The following is a 20541-nucleotide window of genomic DNA, read 5'->3' on the forward strand; positions in this document are numbered from 1 at the left end:
TCCAATCAATTACATATATCTGACCAGACACTTTTTGCTAATTTTTATATCAATGTTCATAAATAGCCAAGTGATAAAATAGCTGAATTTGTGATATGCATACAACATGCAATAAATATTTTATTTGGATTTTTTAATTTCTGATGTTATTGCCGTGAAATTTGCTATTACACAGAACATATACTGCAAAACAATTGTCCATTAATTAAAAAAAAAAAATTTTTTTTCAGAAAAGAAAAACTTTCATTTTATTTTAACTTCTGAATCTAACTAGCAGGGAGACCCGACGTTGCACAGGATTGAATGAGGATCAACGAATGTTCCACACATCCAATACTTTTGTTGTAACTGAAATTGGTGAAATCGCCCATTTTTCAATCAAATCGATTGATTGCCTGCTCTAGTTGGAAACCCACCATGGTGCACCAAGAGGAAGCTTCACACTGCCGTGACAGTTCACAATACATTGTAGTCTACATTGCACTATAGAGAACCTACTGTTGATTTTATAAAATTATTTTTATATATAATCGCTTGAATTAAATTTAAAAATACAAAAGTATCATGGTTCAATTATGCTATAAACAGAAACGTTTCGAATGCGGCCACCTTATCAAAAGAACCTACCTTTGATTTTATACATCAGGCCCTTCTGCTTGTGTGGTGATAAGACTTCCCAAATGCACTTGTGATGTTAGGCTTTATAAAGATGTTAACTTTGGTCGAAATAGGACTGCTCCTTCTTCAATCAGATATTTTCTGATTATAGATTTTTGATACTTATCGAAGGATTTCCAATACAAAACTTATCTAAAAATACTCCTAGACACAAAAAGTGCATTTTCGAGAAATTAAAAAAAAAATTTGCCCAGCTGTTTTGGAGTCCATAGGGAACAAACTCATACAAACAAAGTGCCTTTTATATGTAAGTAAAGATTTATGCTTTAGCTGATTAATTGTAGATTAAAAAAAAACATTTGAAATGATGTTTTGATTTTAGTCAGATGTTACATATATCTGTTATCCCTCCATCTTGAATAATGGCATGTAAATCTACTGGTGTATATATCTCTATGTTTATTATATAAAAGGCAACCTATCCAGCCTTGATAGAGTTCAAACCATCTTCGAAACCTAGTAGGTGATGCCCTTTCCCTTCCCTGCGACCTCTTTCCCACAGAAGAGATGTTGCGAGCATGTCTCTGCTCTATCGTTATTTTCATGGCAAGTGCTCAACTGAATTCCAATCTATGATCCCCTGCTTGCACAACTTTTACAAAAAACACTCGACTAGCTGTAGCAACTATATATGATTTCCCCAACTCTCTTAACTGTACCTAAATCTAAACACAGATTCCATGAACAAAGTTTTTTTCCCAGGACTGCCTGTCTGTGGAACACTGATCTGCTGGCTTGCTTCCCGGTTGAATACAATATGGTAGCCTTCAGATCGAATGTAAACAAGTTCTTGTTGAGCCGTCCCCATAAATAATCACATTTTATCCAAGTTACACCATTAACGATTACTATACTATCACCTTCCATTCATTAACTCTTATCCTCTAATAGCCTTCAGGCCTTGATAAAGTAGTGACTCCTAAATAAAATAAATAAAGAAAAAGGAACTAGGGAACTGTGTGTGTGTCTGTGCATGTGTTCGTTCGTTTCCTATGGACTTTTAAACGGTAATGCCAACTTTTTTGAAATTTCACATAAATGTACTTTATGTGCCTGACAGTGTTCTTAGATAGGTTTTATAGTGATAGTCAAAAAAAAAAAAAATACAATGAAAGAAGGGATAGGCGATTTTGACTAAAGTTAACACCTTATACAGCTTAACATCACAAGTACATTTGAGAAGTTTCATTACCACACAAGCAGAAAGAAAGGCCCTGACATATCAAATCAACAATAGGTTCTTTGATATGACAGGGGTGCGTTCAAAATGAAGGTTTCTGTTTAGAGCACAACTGAAGCATGATACTTGACTTTTGCATTTTAAACTTTAATTCAACCGATTATGTATCAAAATACTTTTATAAAAGAAACAGTAGGTTCTCTACAGTGCAATGCCGACTACAATATTTAGTGGGCTAAGTCACTGTGAGGAGGCATGTGAAGCATCCTCTTGGTGCACCACTGTGGGTTCCCAACTAGAGCAGGCAATTAATCAATTTGATTGAAAAATGGACGATTTCACCGATGTCGCTAATAAAATATGGGAGAGTGAAACATTTGTTAATCCTCATTCAATCCCGGGTAATGTCAGGTCTCCCTGCTAGTATATATATAATTTTATAATTTCATACATACACATATAAAGGTATGAAAATATAATCATGGTAATTAAGCTACACAGCGGCATTTGTATTCCATTATCGTGCTAAGCGCATGGAATTGATTATTTTCATATATTCACATGATGATTAGTCCAGCTAACCAACTTATCAGATTCGTTATTCCCTCCCACGGATTAATGTTTTCACAAAAGGGCTGCGTCATACCCAAACAAAACAGAGGTCAAGTAAAGGTCAGCAGAACCTTTGTTTGAGAGAAGCTCAGCCATTGGCGAACAAAAAGAGTAATGTCTGGGAGAGAAACAATAACGAATCTGATTGGTTAACTAGCTAAACACCACAAGGATATAGGAAAAGAATCATAACACAAATTCTATATGCTGAGCCAAACGAGTCCTTATGGGATGAAATGTGGATACCTCTGTGTAGCTTAATTACCATAAATATATTTTCATATATATCTCTGAAGTTCAATGAAATCATATAAATATAAGTAAAACAATGTTTGTATTTATAAAGCTGTATTCAGCAATGAGTACTTTTGAAAAAAATATTGATTTTAAGTTAATTTTATATATATATATATATAACTAGCATTTCAGCCCGGCGTTGCCCAGGTGTTTGGAGATGTATGTTGAGCAAATAAAATAAATAAAAAGCGGTCAGTTTTTTTAACTTTGACCCCTATTATGACCCCTCAAATCAAGTTATTAAGTTAGATCCATGTCCAAGGAACCTATATCTAAAATTTCAAGTGTTTAGACCCAAAATTGTCGGAAGAGTTTGGTAGAGTTCTCAAAGGTCAAATCGTTGAACTTTGACCTCTTAACAGCCAAATTTCTGTCCGAAAACCGATCACAAAGATTTTCACAAATCTCAGTATCCTGTATATCAAATTTCGAGTCTGTAGACTTAAAATTGACAGAGTTATTGCATAGGGAAATGTACACAGACACACACACACACACACACACAAACACGTTCACTTTTATAGATATATAGATACATGTTTTTTATATTACAACTTGCAAATATTAATTTAGTCCATTACAATTGTTTCCGCAGACAGAGGAATTTCCTGTTTCTTAAAATGGTAAAAGTCAAAATCTTTTTGAGGTTGTAAAATAAAAAGCATTCAGCTCTACTAACGTATTGAGCACTTTTTATCCTATTTTTTTTATCACTTATACCTGTAAGTATATATATATATTTTAAAACTGTACAGAAAGTCAGAAAAACATTGGTACCGTCGGTTTCAAGCCTAACATAAAGGGGATCAGTTAATGGTTAATAATGTTAGACGAGAGCCTAACATTATTTACCATTAACTGGTCCCTCCTATGTTAGGCTTGAAACCAATGGTACCAATGTTTTTCTGACAGTTTTAAATAAATAAATAAATATAATGCTCTTATATTGAAATTTTTTCTTTGTAATCAAGCACGTTGATAGAATTCTTTTCCAAAAACAGTGAACAAACATATATATATATATATATATATATATATATATATATACATCTGATGGACTGATCAACTCCCATTGTGTTCGACGCATGAGGGCCATAAATCCACTCTGCTATAAGTGTTTGTGCCGCATGTGTGACACAAGGCCAACACAGCTACCACAAACTAAACCGCATGACTCACAAGTTAGTGGTTGAGCAGATGCAGTTTCTCTCTCTCTCTCTCATATATACATATATATATATGTGTGTGTGTGTGTGTGTGTATGTATTTTATCTATCTTTACTGAATTTAGGAGAAAATTCAGTTTTGTTTTGTCAGAAAATTTTTGTATCCAGTTAGACGTTCTGAGATTGGAAAAAAAAACTCCCCAAAAATTAGCCCTGATCTTTAAAAATTTAATGGGACTAAAAATCTTAGGCAAAAAGATTTTTCCCTGAATCCAGCAACCTGGGTATCCACAATAATGAATAGTATTTAAATAAAATAACATTAGTTCATGTATAATAAACGCTAAATTCAGGCACAGATGTTAGACAATCCAAAGTGTTTGAATGACAGAAGTTGTGAACATTGCATAAACACTAGTTGACTAAAATTACGATAAATACCAAAAAAAAAATTTGAATCTATTAAGATAATAAAAGCTCAATATAATAGAGCAATTAGAGAAACAAGAAAAATAAAATTGAATTACAACATTTATTGATTCATCAAATTCAAATAAGGAATTATAATAATGAAAAATCCTTAGCCCATAGATTTTCAAAGATAAGCTCTTTTCATCAGAGGATAAACTTTAATAAAAATGCATCACTGGTTAGCGTAAATTTGAAAATAAAAATAAATATAATACATTTTTTTGTGAAAAAAGAGAAGTTATTTTCGATTGAATAATCTAAAAATTAGCTAGTTAATTAATTAGTTAATTAATAAATGATTAGTAATCTGTGTAAGTGAAAGAAGACTCTGGAATTGATTATAATGTAATAAAAAAAAAAAACTTTGCTAAAATTTGAAAAATTAGATCTGATGAAAAGTGCTCAGCTTCGAAAATCCATGGGTTAAGAATTTTTCATTGTTTATAATTACTTGTTTGAATTTTTGATGCATCGATAAATATTATATATTATTCAATTTTATTTTTCATAATCGATTTTTCCTGTATATAATTTCATGTATTCGAATAAAATTCTCTAATATAATGTTCTATGTAGCGTAATAAACATTATATATATATATATATATATATAATCTGAGATTATTATTTTCCAGAGGTTAAGTAACCAATGAAGTTTAACGAGGTTAATACAAGAGTGCTCAATACCGAAGTAGAACAAGGTATACTCTTTATTTGTTTTTACAGAAGCAGTAATATGTTTCTACACAGTCATGAGTATGTTTCAGTCATCTAGTTACCAGTAACTAGAGACCTCTTCAGGCGATACAACTTATATGAAACTGATATTAAGTCCCTGTGATGAGGAAGACCTAATATTTTCATTGCAAACTTTGCTTTCGTATAAGCTGTATTGCCTGAAGAGATCTGTAGTTACTGATAACTAGATGACCGAAACATACTCATGAATGTGCAGCAACATATTACAGCTTCTATAAAAACAAATAAAGAGTATATATATTATAATAAAGCCATATTCCTATCCGTTTGTTCATTCATATACATCATTTATGATGTCCTAGCAGATGCTATATATATATATGTGTGCGTGTGTGTAGTATACGTCATATGTGACGGCATATATATATATATATATATTTTAATAGTTGTGGTTTCACCATGTTACTGTTAATCACCTGAAGAAAGCCAGAGTTTAAGTTGTCCGAAACGTTTTGAAACAACAACTACGAAGATGAGGATAACAGTCCGCAAACAAATAAATAAATAAACAAATAAATAAACAAATAAATATCATTGAGAATTGTTGAGAAATGTAACTCTTGATGAATGCATAGCCACAAAACTTCAATAAATGTTCAGTCAAATTATTTACTATTATTGTAAAGCTCTATCTAAAAGGATATTGAACCCATCATACGTAAAGTCTGCTGTCTTGAATAGAGTCGGTCTTGGAATTGATGTGTGAATGCCAAGTTAATGTCATCATCATCATTAGTTTTAACGTCTGTTTTACATGCTGGCATGTGTCGGACAGCTTCTAGAAAATTGACTACCACGCTAATCCATCTATGGACAGATCTTTATTTATCCCACTTTCTCTTAAATCAATCCTTATCACTTCCTTGGCCATCCCCTGTGAACTGGCCCTGCTACCACAACTGTTCTACATCTATTAACACAGTCATTATTATTGGACAAAGCAGAATAACGTTATAATAATTGATTAATCCATGACCATAGGTTTCTCACTGTGAGCGAATCATCAGTTGACCAATGTTTTAGAAAATCCTGGCTTTGTTTAATTACAGTTTTACATTGCTGTTCGGCACAGGATTTCTGCTGGTCACTTGAATCATCCAGTGTTGGAACCGGAAGTTTTAACTAATTTTTTATTTTTTTTTTTATTCATTCTTAAAATTTTTCCGTTTGTTTTTATCTAAATTTTTTTTTGGTTTGTATTTTTAACTACTTAATGATTGCTGCACATGTTTTACTTATTTATATTTTTAGAGAGAAATCACCTCTTATCAAGGCCTTGAGGCCACTCGAGGATAATCATTAATTAGTGTACGGTAATCATTGGGACAATAGCGTAGTAATTGTTAGTAGTAGGAATTTGGTAAACTTGATTACTCATCAATTATATTTGGCGAACAGAAAATTTTTTCTTTTTTTGTTTATTGCTATTATAGGTCGTATATAAGTTTTATTAAATAGAAACAGAAGGGACGGAAGAAAATCTTATTAGTTTACTACATATTATGCGCTTATGTTTCTGAATTTTTTAAAATGAAGATTGATTATTTACTAGACATCGGCTGGTGATAACTTATCCATTAGAAACAATTGTTTACTGGACATTTTAGGATATTTTGTTTTCATACTGAGGGAATTCAGTATAATAACAGTTGGTACAATTTGAAATATTCTTTTTATTAGAAGGGATGTTCAGGATGATAACGGTCGAAGCGAATTAGCGTATTAATATATAGATATTATTTGGATTCTTCAGATTATTGTCCTCATCTTGAGCATCATTTTTACGTTTTGATTGATGTAACTTCAAACCTTCTTCGGGTGTATCTTGTTGAACTCTGGAATGTTTCTGTTGAACTTGGGAATCTGCTTAGAAATTAGAACGGAACCGTTTATTTAATCCATGGGGGTAGCATGCTCTTGTTCCTTCAGCCATGACTGCATAATTTGTAAATGTAATTTTTGAGTGTCGTCCACACTGAGGAATGAACCTTCAACCTCTGGGAGAATGCAAGTTAAAACAGAATTTTACCAAGTACTTTATCCACTATGCCATGGGTACTTGTGGACAAGATACACCTTAAAAAGGTCAGAGGCTACACTGACTGAAAATAACACTCAAGATAAGAACAGCATTGAGGGTGTGTCTAATTTTTTTTTTTTTTTACATTTTCACCCCAAACAAGCCACAGTGCCACTTTGATGTAGGAGGCAACTATCAGGGACATAAATTGCAGGGATAATATGTAGGGAGTTAAGCAGCAAGATGTCTGTTTACATTACACTTGAACATCTGCATGTCAGTACAGTTGTGGAAGCAGGAACCTGGAAGGGAATTCCAAAGTCTAGCAGTTCTGAGGAAGAAACAATGAAATATTATGTGCTGCTTTGTGGCTTATTTTTGTTCATATAACTGCTTATTACATGAACTTTATTTACAGTTCTATTATCTAACCGAGGTTCAGATGACAAAGACATTTATTTAAATGTCTACATTTAGCCATGAATTTGTGTGTGTGTTTTTTTTATATTAACTTGGATTATGTTTTGGAGATTATAATGTGATACTTTTACTCCAGGTACGGTTTATGCTATTTCTGTTATAAACTAGTGCTCTCTGGATGATTTTCCATGCAAATGAAGATCTTTGTTTATCTGCTCCCATACGCATATATCTTTGTTTGCTTCATTTCTTGGGATATTCATATATGGGTGGTGTATACAGCTTTGAATGTGTAACCGGTAGCACCTATATATACTTCTTCATTGTTCATTTTGCTATACATGGTCATTATTTATATATATATATATATATATATATATATATATATATATATATAGTTACCTCAAAAGTTTTATAGGTTTACCGATAGGTTTATTCATGACGAGTCATGAGAAAAATGTTTTTTTTAAATCTGTCATTTTGTGGTAAATAATCAGAAATCCGAAATTGTTTTTATTTTGTTTATCATTGTTACCTTTTTTTTTTTTTTTGGTTTAGTCTCAGACATCAGGGAATGACGTACCTCATGAAACAAGACCCTCCCCTCCAAGAGGGGGGTGGGGCAATAATCAAACCTGCAATTAGGTCAATGAATATTATAAAGAACATTTCTGGTATTGATGCATGTATATTTTTTTTAATTTTTGTTTTTTTTGTTTTTCTTGTTGCTGCATTGTTGCTGAACAAATGAATGAGAGATGACAGAACAAGGAGGGAAGAGTCATGGGGGAGGGGGAGAAGGTATTTGATGAGAAAATGCAGATGCTTAACTATACCATTGAGTTTGATTCCCCAAGTCTGTCCGCAAACTGAAAAGAGAAAGAAAAAAGTTTTGAATCAAATTTAAACAACTGATGCAAAAAAAAAAAACAAAAAACAAAAAAACAATGGGGGAGGAGAAGGGGTGAAAATAACAGATTGTTTTTTTTTTTTTTTTGTGCTTGTTTAGAACTCCACCTCCTCACTCATCCCTGCCTATGAAAACCAAAAATACAAAAAAGTCTGTATGATGTATGAGATGCCTTCAATAAGATTCCAGACTTCTTCTGTACAGGCATTTAAAAATGTCTTAATAAAAATACATGAAAGAGGTAATTGAGCAATATCTTTGCTCACTATTGGACTAGTGGTGACGACCATACTCTCTGCGTGTCCGTCTCTGACTGACTTTGTAAACTGGTCCTCGTTACCCGGAAATGACGTCATGGACTATGTCATAATTCCAGGCAGTAGGGTTGCGTCCCCAACAGTAATAAAAACACTGATTTAATTCCAAACGAAATCTTCAGATCAAGAGGGAAAACTGCTAAATTGGCAACACTGTTTACCAAGCTTTCATTTGCATTAATTTTATGATGCTAGCCTGGTATACCAGCATATGATGCAAATATATCGAGGACATTACAAAGGCTGCTGCAAGAAAAGTTGGCTCCCTCTATCTTGCTAGAAAACTACTCACACCCGAGAGTATCCTGTACCTTTACAAGGCCACCATTCGCCCATGCATGGAGTATTGTTATCAGAGCTAAAAACAATTGCCACTAATCGAGCCAGCATTTGTAATTCGTTTAATTGTGCAAGGAATAAAATTAGCGTAAGCCGAATTAAATTTCCATTATTGCCATGGAAACAATGATGGCCTTGGAATTTTCCAAATTAGGATCCGTTCTTTAATGGTTTTGCTCTAAATAGGTAATTGAGCTATATCTTGGCTCAACTGAGTGACTAGTGGTGACGACCATACTCTCCACATGTCCGTCTTAGACTGACTTGGTAAACTGGTCCTCGTTACCCGGAAGTGATGTCATGGAATAGTTCATTATTCCAGGCAGTAGGGGTGCATCCTCAACAGAATGCTAAGAGATTCAATTTTTATGGATCAATTCTGGTTTCTGATTGGTTAATAGTAGAATGTGAATTAATTTGATTCATCAGTTCCTATCAGCAGCGTTTATAAATAGAATCTCCCAATTTTGAGGGAGCATACCCCCCACATTAGATATCAAAGATATTGCAACAGAATTAAAGCATAAAAAAAAAAAAAATCTTCAACCTTTTTATGCCACAAAATAATATTTTACTTAAAAAAAAAAAAAAACCCAAAAAAAACAAAAAAACTAAAGAACTATTTACATCACTCGTTTCTTCTTGGCTATCGTTTAGGAAAATTTATTATTTTGGGATGTGATTGGTATATTCACGTTGAAACACCAATTCTCGTTGGATCAAGCAATGTTGAGCCTGTTCAGCACTAGGTGCTGTATCTAGGATGTTGACACCTCCTTGCAAGAGTTGCAAAAACCTGACATCGTCATCTCTCTTGACAGGGAAATAAATGTGACTAGGAATCGCTGGTGAATTTCATATGCCCATGAAACTTCCTCCTTAGGAGGAAGCTGGTTTAACCCGCCTAGGGTGAGTACTGCTTCAGTACAGTACCAGCTCACATTGAGCTTGGCCTGTAGTAGATAAGTGAAAGAGACAGATTCTAATATTTTTATCCTCTCTCACCATCACCACCACCACCATGTATGCATTCCAACTCCAAATCATTTGACCATTATATTTGTTTTTTATTTTACTTGTGTACACTATGACTTCTATGTTGGTATCATATATGGTGGTTATTATAATTGCCACCCATAAACCATTAACAACATTCACAATCGTCCTGGCAATCCGACTGTATTTGATAGAAATAAACGTCAGCCTATGTCCGACATCTCCACCAGGTGTCAATTAAGAATGTCCAGCAATTTTTGTTCTATCGCTGTTCAAATGTGCGGGACACTTTGGTAATCATCTCATCAGTAGGTCTGATCCTTAAAGGGCTTTACATTAACTAAATTTTAACTTCTCAGATTTTTATTTTCTGAATTATCTCAAAGATTATATTCATAAAAACAATCCCTAGACTATTTCTGAACTAAAAAAGGCCATCACAGACTAAACCAGAGAACTAACAAGAGAAGAGTGTGTCATAGTTGTCAATGATTTTGCAAGTCATATTTTGGTGTGCTTATCATTGGATAGCAATAACAAAAAGACTGTTGGACATTTATGACTGGAACTTGGTGGACAAGCCAGGCTTGGACCAAGTTTATTTGTACCAAAGATGGTTGGATTGAAAACAGGGTTCATACAAATTTTCAATGTCCATTTTCAAGAACTTTCTAAAGTTTTTCAAGGCTTTTTTCATACAAAAATTAAAGTTTTCAAAACAAAATTTGGGGTTTATTTTACAATCCACAGCGATTTGAAAAAAATCAAATATACAACAAATAAATGTTACTTTGAAATCACTCTGCATCATTTGTTGGTGTTTTTAAGTAGTTATAAATGCTTTCTATTTCATCTCAAAGATTAATTCTCTTTAGGACTTTTGGTGCTTTTCTATCAAGGTTACATGATAAAAACGCTGTCCCCTTTTCATGTAAATAAAAAAATAGGGAATTAGTTAAATGTAAATATGAAATAGGATAGTCAAGGATTCGAACTTGCGAAGCTAGATTTGGAATTGAAAATTCCGATCATAAGTTAAAATAAATACAGAATGTTATTGAAATAAGAAATGTGGAATTGCAATTGTTTAGCTTACATATCTGTTTATTGGGAAAGGAATGTAATGATGAAATTTGTTCTGTTATAAAAATGGAAATTAAAATAAGGAATTTAATCGTCAATTGAAATTGTAAACATGTTATTTGAAAAATAGGTTACTGAACTCGGGGTCATGTCAAGTTTGGCAACGTGATGCATGTCATCGAACGTGCTTTATGAACACATTTTTAATCATGCGATGACGTGACAAGTTCTCAATATAGGTAGATGGGAGAAGAGGAGAAGAGGCGGAGAGAAGCAGAGAGGTTCAGACTGATTCTCTGTTAGAATCAAGGCACCCTCTAGAAGTGAGAGGGTTTTAGAAATAACCATATAACAACTTTGAATCCCTGAGATAAAATCATGTACGACTGGTTGAAGATGAAATAAAGGACGTCAACATGTGTTTTTGTATCTGCGTCTTCGTATTGTGATTCAACAGAAAAGGTATTGTCCATTTATATTATAAGAACTTTGTGAAAATCATCATCTCAAAAGTAAGAAATATATGTATCAATATTTATAGAAACACTCCCGTTCATACAGAACTGTCTCTCTCTTTATATATACCTGTTTATGTCTCCAATATGCTATCTCTTACATGAACATCTTAAGACATATGAACACTCAACACATGAACACTCCTAAGACTGTCTATCACTCTAAGACTCTTACAAACAAGAACACTAAATAAGAACACGTATATTTAGTACCTACTAAAATAATACCAATTATATAATATCAATGGGGCAAAGAAAAATTTTTCACAATAAAAATCCGAAAAAAATCTTTATAATGTACATACTTGTCACTGCATGAAGATGTCATATTCCAAAAATTACGTAAATTGATCAAGTTTTTTTTTTTTTTATTTAAGAAAATCAAATATTACACGTTTTAGCAAAGATTTGCTTCATGCCATCTTGTTTGAGACCTAACGACACCTGGCAGAAATACGAGATCAACAAGGGCAGACAATTGACTTAAAAAAATTTTTTTTCAACATTTTCTTTATTAAAAGAAATCAATTTATTTATTTACTAAATAAGTTAATATTATTTTGTATCTGTATTTTAAAAAAATGTTTTCGCCGTTTAAAAAAAAAAAATTTTAAAAGTCGATTGTCTGCCCTTGTTGATCCCATATTTCCACCAGGTGTCGTTGGGTCTCAAACAAGATGGCGTGAAGCAAATCTTCACTAAAACAGGTGATAATATTTGATTTTCTTAAATAAAATAAAAACTACTTGATTGATTTACGTGATTTTTTGAATATCATGCTGTAACAAGTACATACATTGTAAAAATCTTTTTCAGATTTTTCTTGTAAAAAATTTTTTTCCGGCCCATTTATAGACAAGCACTGGACTTTTAAATTTCCAATCAAAATGGCTACCGTCTTGTCCATTTTTTTTTTTTTTTGGCCTGGCTGGTCTCATTTTTGATTATCATAAAAAAAAACAAAAAAAAAAAAAACAAACAAAAAAACACAAGAAATGATGCAGGTAAATTTCAAAGTAACTTTTATTGGCTATGGTAACATTTATTTATAGTATATTTGATTTTATCATCACTTTTTCAAATCACCATGGATTGCAAAACAAACCCAAAACTTAATATGTAACACAATGATATGATAAACCAAAAACTTAATTAACAGGAAAAGTAATTTTCATTTATTTCTTTATTTCAGGAAACAGTTTTAAGGGTCACACAGTTATTTACATAAAGTTCTCTAAAGCGCAACAAAACTGGTAAACTATTTACAGGATTCGTTTGTTTTGTGTTTAGTGCCAACCATGCGTGATTTCAAGGCACTTTCACCTATTTTGCGCAAAACAAATGTCTTTTTACATACACATGTCTGTAGATAATCTTTTTACATACACGACACATGCCTGTAGATAATCTTTTTACATACACAACACATGTCTGTAGATAATCTTTTTACATACACAACATATGCCTGTAGATAATCTTTTTACATACACAACACATGCCTGTAGATAATCTTTTTACATGCACAACATATGCCTGTAGATAATCTTTTTACATACACAACATATGCCTGTAGATAATCTTTTTACATACACAACATATGCCTGTAGATAATCTTTTTACATACACAACACATGCCTGTAGATAATCTTTTTACATACACAACATATGCCTGTAATAATCATATTTACATTCTCTCACACACTTACATTTGACTGACCAACCGCGATTAAATACTGTTATTTTCCCCATTGTAGATTAGTCTACGCTGTGTTCATTTTATTTAAAAATTTTTAATTTCTAGTATTGTGGATACAAGAGTTACATCCCTCTATCAGAAAACTACTGGGATAGTTTTATGATAAAGGGGCGTAACTCTTGTATCCACAATAATACGATGCAATTTCAGAACAATGTATTTCAAATTTATTTGCAATATTTAAAAAAATATATTTTATTGGCATTTTTATTAATACTTAAAAAAAAATAGTTTAATAGTATTTATTTCGGTTTTATTTTTAATATTTTGAGAAATTTTTACTGCACATAAGGAATATGATTTTCAAGGTCTTTTCAAGACATTTTCCGTATTTTCATGGATTTTCCAAGGTAATAATAGAAATAAGGCCTTTTCAAGGCAAAAGTAAAAATTCAAGGACTTGTCAAACCTGTGCAAAACCTGGATTGGTTGGTTGTTTTTGTTTTACGGCATATCAACCCTTTTCAGGTCATTTAATGACGAATCCAAAGATTTTGAAGAAAATTTTTTTTAATAGAATATATTTGTTGTTTTCAAATCTGATTCTATTTAACCCATAGTTGGGACCCTAACAGGTACTACCACTCCGGGTCAGAGTGGACCTGGGAGCGATGACAATTAAAGGGTGGCTCCACACTCCCCAAAGCCCGCAAGCTGGGGCCTCACCACCGGATATAGTTTAAGGTTATATCCAGGACCGCAAAATCTGGAAGAAAGGATTGTGAATTTAATTAAAAATTCCATGAGTATAATTTTTAGGCTTACTCTGTATTTTACCCTAAGACCAAACTGTTTTAAAAAGTATATTTTATTGACTGAGAGTCGACATATCGTGCTTAAAGAGACAAAACAGCAGGGGCTTTTCTGTTCTGATCTTGATAAGGTTGAAGGTCAATTGTTTCATTTTTTGTTTGCACTTGCTCCAACATGGCAAAAATTTATCATCCCGAGTATGCATTAATCCTAACTGTTTGAGGAAGGAACGTGTGTGTGTTGATGGGAAGGCAGGGTAACAATACTTACAGAACTGATGCCTGGTAGATTAAGAATAGTTCCTATCACAGGTACGCGGCGTAGAAAGTTAACTGCTACGGGGAAGAAGCCACTGCATAAGAGAAATAGAAAAAAAAAATTTTTTTTTTAACAAAAAATGAAAAAAAAATCAAACGTAAAAAAATAAATTTACAGGATGACGCATTAATTTTTATTTATTTATACAAATATTATTGACTGTATATGTGCATAAATTGTTCAATTCAATAATATTGTGATTTCTTTAAGAAATCACAATATTATTGAATTGGGAGGGAGAGAGATATGGAAAGAGAGAGAGGGAGAAAGAAAGAGAGGTGGAGAAAGAGAGAGGGATTCAGAGAGAGAGCGCGCAAAGGAGAGAGAGAGAGCAGGAGAAAGAGCGAGCAAAGGAGAGAGAGCAAGAGAAAGAGCGAGCAAAGGAGAGAGAGCAAGAGAAAGAGCGAGCAAAGGAGAGAGAGCAAGAGAAAGAGCGAGCAAAGGAGAGAGAGCAAGAGAAAGAGCGAGCAAAGGAGAGAGAGCAAGAGAAAGAGCGAGCAAAGGAGAGAGAGAGAGAACAAAGGAGAGATAGAATGTGAAGGGGAGGGAGAGAGAGAGCGTGCGAAGGGAAGAAAGAGCAGATGAAGGAAAGAGAGAGCAGGCGAAGGGGAGAGAAAGCATGCAAAGGAAAAAGAGGGCGTGCAAGGGAAAGTGAGAGCAAAGAGGAAAAGAAAAAGAAAAAGAGAAAAAAAGAAAGAGAAGAAAGAGAAAGGGAACCATAATTTATATATCGTTATTTCATCTTTATTCCAATGTGTAAAGATCCGCAAATAGATCCAATAGGATTTTAATGTTTCTATAGTCTGAAATACAATCCATTGAACAAACCACAAACATGCTGCCTTGTAGTGAAACAAGGTAGGGTGGGGTATAAGGGGTATTCATACTTACCTAAAAAGCAAGAAGAATCCATACATTTCTAAGCACATTCCAACGACTGGCCAACCAATAAGAACCACAAGTATGCCACCGACAAAGAATCCTGTTGCTTTGAATTTGTGCCGTTGGAAGAAGAAACGAAACGTCCGTTCAAGTCCAATTACACAGCCGAGGCCGCTGATGAAGAGAATCTGATAACAAAAAAAATAAACACATTTAAAAAAAAAAAAAAAAAATTGTTTTCTTTTTTTAAAGATAAATGAAAATAAATATTTAGATGTTTTGGTGATTCTGTATTATAATAAAAAATATTGGAAACCAAATGGTACCTACGTAATTATCATGTCGCAAATAGTAACATATCCAAAAATTACTGAAAACGTTAAGGTAGAAAAATAATTATTAATGAAAAACAGTTTCGATAAGGGTAAAAAAGTTCCGATAAGGTTACAGGTTGGGTCAGACATATTGGGTCACATGGCATAAGCAAAGGGGAAGTAACTCAGTTTAATCAAAATGTATAGCAAACAGAATTTTTTCAGAAAACAAAAATAAACATAACATAATTTGTGAAATTTGTAAAAATAACTGCTTGAATTTTTAATTTTTTTTTTATATATAAAAAAAACTGAATCAGTGAGAAACTGAAAACTTAATTACCTCCCCTGTTAATTCTCCAATTCAAATAGGTAGAATTTGAAAACAAATCGCTAGATTTTACAAATGTCTTTTTTCATGAATAATTAATTTTTTACCATATCGTTTTTTTCTAATTTTTGGATGTGTTACTATTTGCGACATGACAATTATGTAGGTACCATTTGTTTAACTTGAAATTCAATATTTTTTTGTTATTATAATATAGAAGCACAGATTTAAAAAAAAAAAAAATTAATAATAATAATAACCAATGATTTTTTTTGTATTAGACTTAAGGTGTTCAGCGTTTTGACATCTTGCGGTGTTTTCCATAAACTGCCCAAACGATTCCGATGATAGCATGGTCTTTATACTGCATAAGTACCAGAAATTTAAATGCATGAAAAGAGATTTTAAAATATTTCTATATATCTAGAATTGTTTAGTAATTTTTTTTTTATACTCACAAAAGATCTTTTTAAATTCCAAACAAAAGGAATAAAAGCTGGGATAAAAGTGGTTGCTTTTCCAGAATTTTCCAGATATTATTCAAAATTTATATATTTGTATATTTTCTTTCCAGCACAGATACGTACATTACAAAGATTTTCTTTTATCTTTGTAATGTATGTACTCATGCTGGAAAGAAAATATACAAACATGAATTTATCAATAAAAAAAAATATATATATATATATATGTAGTCTGAAAGAACAAGAGAGGCAACTCCAAATAATTCAAGAGATTTTAAAAAGCCATTCTTAATTCCAACAAGGATCTTTAGGCTATGTGTAGTGATGACGTAATGATTTTGAGATTTACACGACGTAGGAAGTTAGTTAAGTCAGTCTGTAACTGGGAGTTGTGGAGTAGAGACAGACGATGGCAGTAATTTGGAGCACTGGGGACTGAGTAAAATATGTACTCGTGGGGAAAGGAATGGCGTGTCAACCTTGGAACCAACAATTCACAGCTACAATAAATGTAAATATGAAACAACTTGATTGTTTGAGTTTTTGGTGAGAAACAACTACATTTCAGACGAAAAATGGTTGCGGTTCAAGCTATGCCGTTCTTTGTCTAGCACAAATGTAAAAGATGTTTATCTATCTTTCTGTCTATAAACTGTTTAGTATGCTGACACATACAAATAACCATTAAGAGAAAAATTTATACACCAGATAATATATTGGAAGACATTCAATAGATACGAAATACATAAATACAAATACGACGACACAATAACAGGATAAAGAGACTCATGTACAACTCATAAATATATACACTCGTTATATAGCCTAATATACAACACTAGTGTTTTTTTGTTTTCATTTTTGAAGAATTTTAAGGGGAAACAACTGAAATTCTTTAAGTTTATAACTGTCTACTCTTCCTTTACATTTTTTGCCTCCCTCAACCTCATTTAAATTATCCAGATGCAATGTGCAAGGTTGTATTCGTATGCACAATAAAGATATTCTTTCACCGTCTATGTCTGAAGTCTATTGTTTATTTTATGCATAACACTGACCGGGAACCAACATGTTGTAGTTTTCAGTTGCAAAGCAGACAAAGAATAGAAAAGAACTTCAACCTGTTTTTTGTTTGTAATAACAACATTTCCTCATTGTTACACACGATGAACACAAATAGACGAAACGTAGAACTGCACGCTTGTGGAATTGTCTTCCGTTTTCCTGCTTTCCAGCTGACTACAATATGGTTGTCTTCAAGTCCAACGTAAACAAGTTCTTGATGAGCCGTTCCACTTAACAAATTTACTGAATTTCCATTACTAACAATTACTATATTGTCCAATTGACTACTGTACACTCTTAACCCTTATCCTCAAGTGGTTCCTGGGCCTTGATAAGTGGTTGCATACAACATCAGAAGCAAGATACTTTTTTGGAGCGGAAGACAAAATGCCAACGATTTTTCCAACAATTTTTAGCAACAGATTTAATGCAAGTCTTAAACTTCAAGTCTGGAGTAAGGGTCAGTCCCAGCAGTTCATCAAAGTTGAAAGTCCCTATTTACAATGCCTCTCCACGGGACAGATTTAGACACCAGGGGCGTTTTTTAATGTGGAGAAAAAGGACAAAAATAAAAATTGTCTCAGTCGTGAAGGATTTCTCCTCCACTGACAGAGAACAAGAAATTGAAGTGCAGCATCTGAAGAACAGATACTATACTTTGAGGTATTTATTTGCTCCCCCACCGAGCAAATTAGGCACAAGGCCGATTTTTAAAGTGAGGTGTGAAGGGGAAATGGGGACCAACTCCCCGGGGAGTAGGGGAGCTGGATAGTGACAATTGGTATGAAGGGTTGCCCCTACATTGACCAAGGTCTTATATGTGGGGTCGCCCCCACATATGGTCTTTGCTTGCAGTATCTGCCGGAACAGATACTACACTTTGATCTTGTCTCGGATGGTATTTATTTGCTCCCCCACTGAGCAAATTAGGCACAAGGCCAATTTTTAATGTGAGGAGTGAAGGGAGGGGGAAGGGAAAAAGGGGACCAGCTCCCGAGAGGTGGGAAATGGGAGCTGGTTAAAGGTCAGGCATGTGGGGTTGCCCCCACATCTGGTCTTTGCTAGTCATAGCTAGTCCTAGCTAGTCATAGCTTGCAGTATCTGCCGGAACAGATACTACACTTTGATCTTGTCTCGGATTGCCGCTGGCAAAGTGAGGATCTGATGGTGAAAGGAGAGAGGCTTGGTTTTAGATGTATTAAAAGTAACCAGTCACCCAACCCCTCCTTCATTGGATGACGTGCTCCAGGTCGGAAGAGAGAGAATTAGAAAGATCTTTATGATTAATCCTCTTTGAAGTGTTGCCATAGATGGCTGTGTTGTCTACATAAATGTCGACAGATGATCTCAGAATTTGATTTGAGAGATCATTGAGGTAGATCAAAGGGTTGGGCCTAGAATTGATTAATTATAATTTTTCAAATAATAAACAAGATCACAGTGTAGTATCTGTTCTGATGCTACACTTCACCTTTTCTGTTTTGGGCCTACAATGAATTAAGCAATGTTATTCTTTCATTGTTTTTTTTTTATACATGTATTCTTTTAAATAACATCTATATAATATGCTAAGACAATTTAATGTTTGTATGTGTGTTATGACCTATCATCCACCATTTTTTTTTTTTTTTTTTTTTTAAAAAGATGGGGTCATCTCATCGCTGAAGATTTATTTAAAGAATACTAGCAGGGTGACCAGACGTTGTCCGGAATCGAATGAGGATCAACAAATGTGCCACCCAGCCATACTTTTATTGTCATTGAAATCGATGAAATCGCCCATTTTTTGTTTTTTTTTAAATCAAATTAATTGCCTAGTCTAGTTAGAGACCCCCACAGTGTACTAAGAGGAAGTTTCACATGCCTCCTCACAGTGATTTAGATCGCAGTACTTTGTAGTCTACATTGCACTGTAGAGAATCTACTATTGATTTTATAAAATTATTTTTATATATAATGGCTTGAATTAAAGTTTAAAATGTCTAGAAGTGTAAGCCATGTTTAGTTTCAGAACATTCAGATGGTTCGTTGTTCTAAACAAGTTTTGAGAGGTAGACAGAACAGTTTCCGATGGTTCGTTGTTACACACAAGTCCTGAGAGGTGACTTGTTTGCAGTAGACAGTTCCACAGAGCAAAATATTCTTACCGTATCAAGACGGAAAAAACGTGTGAAATTGCTACAGAAAAGGTTTAATATTTATGGAGCAAATCTGGTTTCTGATTGGTTGGTAGCAGAACGTGATTTAATTCGATTCGTCAGTTCCTAGCAGCATCGTTTATAAATAGAATCGTCCGACTGTGTGGGATCATACCCCATTCTTCGTCCAAAATATTGCAACAAAATGCAAAAGTCAAGTATCATGGTTCAATTTTGCTCTGAAAAGAAACATTTCAAGTGCACCCCTGTCTTATAAAAGATGATTTTATAGGCTGGACCTTTCTGCTTGTGCGGTGGGTGATAAAACTTCTTAAATGCACTTGTGATGTTAGATTGTATAAAAGTATTAACTCTGGTCAAAATTTGACTTCCTTCTTTAGTTAATTTTTTTCGATTATCAATTTTCAATACTTATCAGACACATTTTGATATGAAACCTATGTAAGAACACTCTCAGACATATCAAGTACCTTTGTGTGAAATTGTTAAAATATCAGCTCAGTCGTTTCAGAGTCCATAGAAAACGAACTCACAAAGTTCCTTTCTCAGAAACAAGATTCTAGCAAGCATGGCCAGACGGTCCACAGAGTTTTATAGTTACATAGATAAACATTTTTACTTTCAAAAAGGAATAATCATTTTACATATATTTATATTTTTTGGTAAGCATATTCATCTATAATATAAATCTCACCTGTCTGTTTAAATGTATGTATGTATCTATGTTTGTAGGTTCT

At 33.3% G+C, this 20541-nt stretch overlaps 1 protein-coding gene across 2 annotated transcripts in view; it reads right to left on the reverse strand.

Annotated features, from left to right (window-relative positions):
• The window catches only part of LOC145265541 (vesicle transport protein GOT1B-like), a 104999-nt gene that overhangs the window by 54201 nt on the left and 30257 nt on the right, over nucleotides 1–20541 (reverse strand). For both annotated transcript variants that reach the window (XM_080121502.1, XM_080121503.1), the window contains exons 3-5: nucleotides 15481–15659; nucleotides 14542–14623; nucleotides 8439–8471 (exon numbers count right to left, since the gene is read on the reverse strand). In XM_080121502.1, the coding sequence (XP_079977628.1) occupies nucleotides 8439–8471; nucleotides 14542–14623; nucleotides 15481–15659 (294 nt within the window). The remainder of the gene's footprint in view (nucleotides 1–8438; nucleotides 8472–14541; nucleotides 14624–15480; nucleotides 15660–20541) is intronic.

The sequence above is a fragment of the Euprymna scolopes genome, chromosome 40 (genome assembly GCF_053919585.1).
Source record: "Euprymna scolopes isolate OS-2025 chromosome 40, ASM5391958v1, whole genome shotgun sequence".
NCBI lineage: Eukaryota > Metazoa > Mollusca > Cephalopoda > Sepiida > Sepiolidae > Euprymna > Euprymna scolopes.